This window comes from Falco rusticolus, chromosome 9, assembly GCF_015220075.1.
Source record: "Falco rusticolus isolate bFalRus1 chromosome 9, bFalRus1.pri, whole genome shotgun sequence".
NCBI classification, from domain to species: Eukaryota; Metazoa; Chordata; class Aves; order Falconiformes; family Falconidae; genus Falco; species Falco rusticolus.
This window is the reverse complement of record NC_051195.1, coordinates 50814989-50822550: the sequence shown is the minus strand read 5'-3', so window position 1 is coordinate 50822550 and position 7562 is coordinate 50814989. Positions and strand designations below refer to the sequence as shown.

At 45.7% G+C, this 7562-nt stretch overlaps 1 protein-coding gene across 8 annotated transcripts in view; it reads right to left on the bottom strand.

Annotated features, from left to right (window-relative positions):
• The window catches only part of CRB2 (crumbs cell polarity complex component 2), a 78012-nt gene that overhangs the window by 7263 nt on the left and 63187 nt on the right, over nt 1–7562 (bottom strand). For all 8 annotated transcript variants that reach the window (XM_037400402.1, XM_037400404.1, XM_037400399.1 and 5 more), the window contains exons 8-12: nt 6668–7224; nt 5608–5773; nt 3853–4720; nt 2109–2225; nt 1521–1647 (exon numbers count right to left, since the gene is read on the bottom strand). In XM_037400402.1, the coding sequence (XP_037256299.1) occupies nt 1521–1647; nt 2109–2225; nt 3853–4720; nt 5608–5773; nt 6668–7224 (1835 nt within the window). The remainder of the gene's footprint in view (nt 1–1520; nt 1648–2108; nt 2226–3852; nt 4721–5607; nt 5774–6667; nt 7225–7562) is intronic.

Below are 7562 nucleotides of genomic sequence, written 5' to 3'. Positions count from 1 at the left end.
TTCATTTAAAGAAAGCTCTGAAATTACAATAAGCCTAAAAATAAGAAATATTTCTTATGGCTAAAAATAGTATCTGCCACCTTACAGATAAAATAAAAGAATTCAAGCTTGATTATTTACAACTTTTGGATGCTGCACAGTCTGTGCTAATGTCACAAAGCATTAGAGCGCAGGAGGAATATTCCCAGAGTACCTGGAAGTCCTTCTGCCATTGACTGAAGTTTAAGTTGACTCTCTAAGCCTGCCAAGACTCAAGCGATGTGCTGGGGTTAGTTCTGATTTTGCACAGCATGCGGATTAGTCACATGGTACCAAGGCTACAGGAGTTTTTTTGCAGTCCACCCTCCGGCCTGCTCTTTAGTTGCTGCTGCTGGTGGGAGGGAGAAAGAGAGTGCAGCTACCATCCCTCCGCTTCCACAGCTATTGTTAACAGCTAGTGGAGCCAACAGCCATCCCCTGTCCTCCTCCCTGCCCCACATCACAGGCCCTGGCCTTTGAAGAGGGAAGAGACAGATGGTTCTGCAGAAAGTAACAGGGATGATGACAGTGCATACAAGGAATCTACACGAAGTGTCCTGGGACAGAGGAGACAGAGATGCCTGAAGGAGTCTATGCATGCAAACGGGAATTGTCAGGGGTGACCTCATGGCACATGCATGACAGAACCTTTAGTAACAGCAACAGCAGCAAACCCCACCTAGGCACACAGCCGTTTCCATGCAGTGTGGGTTAGTACATTCCCAGGTTACCAGACAAGCTACCTGTCCGTGCAACAGCTTTACAGAGAAAAAGCAAGTGTATGATGTAACAACTTCCACACAGGCAGGATTCCAGCCTCAAACAGCAGTGCTTGCCTTATGCAGAAAAGGAAAAGCATCGCTGAGACTGCCCACCTGCCAGGCCCAGCAGGGCAGAAGCAGACTCAGCAGGTAAAGGATGCTGCTACTCTACTTGTACCTGAATCACTTTTAGCCAGACTTCATGTGACTGCCCTCTTCCAAACCCATCCATTTCTACCCAGACGATCTTTGGAGAGATCTTTGGTGCTTTGCAATGCTTATCCAAGATAAAATGCCAGCTGAAATTCCGTTCTCTGGGAAATTGGGTGGGGAGATATAAGTAGTATCTCCTTTTAACAGGTCCAGCTGCAGTAGTTTGATTTTACTGTCCAGGGAGTCATAAATCTATGGAAAGTTAGACAGCCCTGGAAACCATATGGCAGCCCATGCAGATACTGAGAAGTATTTGCTGCCATTGCTCATACGCTGGAGACTGGCGTGCAACAGCACCACACAGAAAAATACAATTTCCCGCTACAGGTTTCTTTAGTACCCACCGATTTCCTAACTGTGCTTAGCAGCGTGCTTTCGCCAGGACATGCAGGGGACTGTGCAACACGCAGGCAGCCTCACTAACACCCACGGAACCCAAGGACTGCGCTAAGCCCACTTTTGCTGCTCCTCACAGCTCAAGTTTGGCAGAATAGACAGGAGCTTCCACGAGCAAAGGGAAGTGCTTACGTTAACGTCGCAGCGCTCTCCCGTGTAGCTGGCACTGCACAAACACTCGTATTTGTTCTCAGAGTCTTGACACGTACCTCCATTCTGGCAAGGGTTCGGATCACACTCATTTATGTTAATTTGACAACTGGAGAGGAAAAGTGTATTAGAATTAAATGAAATTTCTCACATCTGTTTTTGTGCCATAGAATGTAAAATCATACAGTCTACGAAACCCTCATTTATTTGAGAAGTTCCTGTCGCATCTTTTTCAGGTGCTTTCCAGGGTCCAACAACATGAAATTTTTACCCATCCATACCAATCCTCCTTTTGCCATTTCCGTGTGACCGAAGCCAGTGCGGGTCTCTAGCACAGTTAATGAACATTCATGAGGCACAAGGAACTTGGAAGCTGTTCACACTGCAGAAATTGGTATTGTCAGCAGGATCACATCAAGCCTGCCTCTTCTACAAGTAACAGCTAGGTTACAGTTTTGGAGCAGTTGTTTCAGTGGAAGAGGATGAAGCATTTCAACCTGCTCAGCTACCCCGCTGATGCAAGAACAAGCGCACTAGCTCCTTTGCAAGCACCAGAAAAACAGCACTTACTTCCTTCCAGTGAAGCCTGGCTTGCAAGTGCAGTTGGCTCCCCAGCTCTCGCTGATGCACTTGCCACCGTTCAGACAGGTGAAGTTCTTGCCACATTGCTCAGGTGGGAATGGCCATCTGTGAAAAGCAAGAGACAACAGCCCTTAAAACAGTGGTGTTGAGCTGGCAAGGTCATAAGCACAGTCATTGGTATTTCTAGGAAGGGGTTTGGCACAGGTGGAGAAGGGAATAGTCTCAGAAATCATCCATAATGTGACGGTACTACTTTGGGCATGCCCTGAGAACATGCAGGAGCCGTATATCAGTACTAGGACTATACTCACACAGGTGCCTAGCCTTGCTGATAAAAATATAAACAGAGACAGGACACGTCTGGAATACCAAACTGCAGCACAGCCAGGCCACCAGAAGGATAACACAAGTACTAGGTAACTCTACACCAGAATGACGAAAGAACAACAGGAACTTCAGCCTGGGTAGATTAGAAAACTGAAGCTCAGCCATGTAAGTATTTATCTCGGTGTTCAATATTTTAACAGGTACAAGTAGATGCAAGGTTAAATAACACGCCGATTCCTACTTCCTTTACCAATATAAGACATACCTTTGTGACTAAAACATACTGGATTTTTTCCAAACTAATACAAATGCTATAGATGTAGACCTTATCAAAAAACACCCAGCCCTCCTCCTGACTCCATATCAATTTCTCACCAAATTTTAAGTGAGCTCCATGGAAGGATCATGAAGTGTGCACTGCTAAGCAGCACAGGCAATATGGTGACAGGTAAAGAAACTTTCCTCCCCCAGTATGTATTTGATAAGGAGCAGAATACTCAAAGGGACATTGTTTTAACCAATACGCAGAAACAATGCCCTTAGACTTAGGACCAATGCCACAAAATACAACCAAGCCCTTGTTGAAGGAGTGTTCTTAATTAATCTAGGAGTGCACATGTATTTTTATCTAATATTGTAGGAAAGCATTTGGCAGGGTAAGGCTTTTTTTGCAGAGGTAGTAGCAATGGGCACCTTCATTAGCACTGGTAGCTCTCTGCTTACAGGCAGGCTGAGTAGTGCTTGAAAGTTGGCCATGTATCACTAGTAGCAAAAATAAGTACAGTTGGGAACTCCTGCTACAGGATTACAAATCTCAATAAACCCAGTGTCAAAAGTTTTATCCAAAACAGCATTCTCAGCAGAGATTAGATTGTCCCTCTTCTGCGCTCTGCACAGGACCCATCCTCACTGGGACCATTTCTATCACTCCAGGACATTCAGTGCACCTGAAACTTCAGAATAAGCTGGCTCCATCCTCTGGGGGCTTGGAGGCTCCTTGCATTTCATAAGCAGGCCCGCAGGGTATTATTGGTTTGATCTGGTTTTGTTTTGTTTAAATCAATACAGGAGAATGCCAGAGGGGAGTCAAATCCTGGAAAAGGTGGATTTCTTGGGGAATGCAAGAAGGAAGTGACAAGCAGCTACAGCACTTGCACTTTAAATGGCTCTGAGATGTAGCATAGGGATAACCCACACAAAAAGAAAGGATCCTTATCTGCATGAGGCTGAGCACCTTTCAGTGAGGATTTGGATCCAGACAGCACCTTCCAGTTCACAGCAGAATGTAGGTGTTTTACCTACCAGATACTTGCAATGAAAAAGTGTCCTGAAGTATCCCAAAGTAAAAGTTCGGTTCATGTGGGGGCTCCTCTGACCCCTGCATCAAACCAACCAAGACACTTACTCGCAGCGAGGTCCAGAATACTGAGGCGGGCACTTGCAGGAGTAGCCATAAACGCCATCAATGCAGGTAGCTCCATTCAGGCACTGGTGCCGCACACAGTCATCAACATTGATGTCACACTTCTTCCCAATGTACCCCCGGAAGCATTCACACTGAAAATCTGCTACTGCATCAACACAGTCCCCATGAACACACGGGTTTGACTGGCAGTCATCAACGTTAGACTCACACAGCAGCCCTGCCCAGCCAGCACTGCAGGCACAGCTGAAGGAATTGAACAAGTCCTGGCAGGTGCCAGCATTGAGGCAAGGGCTAGAAGCGCAAACATCAGCCCCAGTGCAGCCCAGCTGGATGGTCCTTCTGCTGGACTGCTGGAACTGTTCCGGCTGGGGGTACGCGAGATGGGCAGCGAACGGCAGGTAGATCCCCCCTATCTTCACTTGTCCCAGGCAGCCAGTGAAATTTTCAGCTAGAACAATTACTGCATTGTTCTTCAGGAAGTCCAGGTTCCCAGCACTTCCCTGCAGAGTTGTATTAACAGACCCATCCAAACGAGCCAGCCACCTGGAAGAAAGTGCAGATGGCTCTTCCATAGACACAGAGATGGTATGCCAGGCACCATCCGTGACGGACTTCTGACTCAGAAAGCTGACACCTTCGATGCTGTTCCCACTCCTGATGTCCACGAGCAGGGAGGAGTTCTTGATAGCTATCTGGAGGGAATCCACTTCTTCCACAGCCCGCAGCAAAATAGCATCTTCATCCCTGGTTCTGAAATCCACACGGAGGCTGCTCAGAGTTCGAGTCACTGACGTATTGGTGGTAAATTCAATAGCAGCATAACTATTAAATGTTGCATTAGCCAGACCTATAAATAAAGGGGTAGAACATAAGGGATTTGAAAGACAGTTGGTGTCATGTTTGAGACAGGCAGACTCCTGGCACGTTCCCTCCCTTAAGAATCATGTAAGCTTAGTGTGAGTAGGATTACAAGCCTACCTGCTGGCATCCTTAAAGCTCTTCCTGTTTACAACTGCACCTCTAATAATAATATCAAGCCTCTGCGTAGCAATTTCTACTCATTAGTCTCACAGCACTGCACGAAAATACAACTATTCCCCTTTTACTGCTAGAAAAACTAGAAAATAATACATCAGGAAATAAAACAGGAAAGTAATACATCCAAAGCTGCTGAGGTGGCCAGCGACAGAGCCGGGAACACCCCAACATCCTGAGTTCCAGGACACTTTCTACCCATTAAACAACACTCACTCCGCATCAGGGCATCATTAACTAACTAGTTTCCTTCATTCTCCATGGTTCTGTCTTAGGAGAAAACTGAGACACATTTGCAATACTTAATTGGGTCCTACTTGGTGAAATAACCCGAGACTCTAGAAATGGCTGAACACTAAGAGAGCAGCATAGGCCTTGTGCTGCAATGATAAGGTAGGCAACCACTCCACAGAAGTAGATAGTTCTCCCCTGATCCCCTTATCAAGTCAAAGCAACTATCTGTGAAGAAAACACCTTTGAGTACCATCTTTGCTCTGTCACAACCTGGCGGTAAACCCCTAAAGTACACGCTGCCCTCAAAAGTGTGTGCCTGGGCATCATTCCATTTCCTTTCTGCAGCATGTTTGCATTTATCGCAACAGTACAAACTGGGAATACTGATCATAGACAGTGAACAGCAGGGATTTTACCAACATGAGAGAACAATATTTTACCAACAATTGTGAGAACAATACTTACACACATATCCTGCCAGGACATCTATACAGGTGGTAGCTTCAGGACATGGGTCACTTGCACACCAGACTCTCTCTTCACAAAATTTCCCAGTGAAATTTGCTGGACAGCTGCAATGGAAATCATTCCAAGTGACAATGCATCTGCCACCATTCTGACATGGTTCAGACTGAAAAATAGAACGGCGGAATTTAGGAGCAGTGTAATTCATCTTTGGATCTAAGAGAATGTGGTAGAAGGAAATGCAACAACAAAGATTAGTACCAGCAGTGCTTGAATCAAGCAAGAAGGTTAATTAAAACAGTGACTCAATAGCAGCAAAAGAAGCACAAAGGTCTCTGCCCGATAAATTCCTGAGACCCTGCCTATCCTGTGTGATCAACCCTGCTGATGAATAGAAACTCCCCAGGCAGAGCCCCACCAATCTGGAAAAGAACACAACACAAAAGCAAAAGCAAGAAACAGATGAAACAAGCTGCAATGCTCCTGAAAACCTCACCAAGTTCTGTCGCTAGAAGGACACACCTAATACCAGAGACAATACCTTACAGCACCATGAGCAAGAAGGGCAAAATTAGGGAATATGGCCTCTCCATCTCCACGGGTGGCATAAAGGAGAGAAAACTTCTGATCTAAGGGCACCATGGAGACAGTTCCTTGAACTGCTGTTGCTGAAGCCACAAATGCCTGGGGGAAGAGGTTGCTGTGCAACTGAAACAGGAGGAAGGGAGGAGGTGGAAAGGTTACTGGTGAGAGGCTGGAGCCTGGAACATCCATGTGGGCTCAGCAAATGGAGGTGGGCAGCACAAGAGCCGGACTGCCCAAGTTCAAACAACTACAAAAAATACCAGGCAGCTAAAGAAAACTTGGTGCTTAAATTGTATCTAGTACACCGGAGTGACACAGAAGCATACGGGACCACACGTCCTTCAATATTGAAAAAAAACACCACAAACCAAACACTTCTCGTCTTCCTGATATCAGCAACAGTCAAATTTTTCTGTAATCACAGAACTATAATAAACAACTACACGTATGTATAGACAAACGAGAGACATCATACCTTGCAGGTGTTATCAGAGATGCAACCATTCACAAGATTACCACTTTGAGAACTATTGAGTTCCTGTGGCAGACTGTAGTTCTCAACCTGAAAAAACTCTATTTGGTGGCTGTTCAGTTGGATGTCTTGCAAACAGCCTTTAAAATAGCCTCCCCACGCATCACTGCTGTCTGGGTTAGGGTGTCCACCAATATACACTTCATAACCAGCTAGAAGAGGTCTTGCTACGAGCTGTCCTAGCTCCACATATGCATCTGACTGGTGAGCACCAACAATTCCTCCTTGGAAAGACAGAGCTACCAAATGTCTTCTCCCATCAACTAAATTTTCTGGGAATGTCACAGTATCTGTCGATAACATCTCTATCTTCAGCTTGCCGTTCTTCAAGTATATAGTGAGGCAGGGGTCAGTTTTGTTGCTGATTTGCAATAGCAAACCGTTAGGTTTCCGACTACGAATGAAAAAGGAGATGTTGAAGTTTGCACCAAGGCTATCAGAAAGGGTGAAAGAGGCAAAGCTGGTGGAATTCTCTAGGCCAAATGTTGCTGCTGGGCGCTCTGGAAGAGAAAAGAAGTGCACATCAGCTCAATGTCAAGGGGAACGCAGCTGGCACAGGGATATTCGAAGCTGCAGCTCCTTATGAATGGGGCAAGATCGTTCTTCCCAACATCTTCAACATGCACCACGGTAATTATGCTCTCTCCCCACACAGGTCTGTGAAGTTAAGAAGTAGGTGAATGTGTCCTTGCTTTCTCTGGAGGATGTGAATTCAAGCACCCAAGTAGCAGAAGAGGGAAATACAGGCCTAGCAGATTTACTCAAGGACTTGTAAGCTACAAAGTTGCTTTTAAAATTCATAAATTTGGTAACAGCAGAATAACTTTGTACTTGCCAT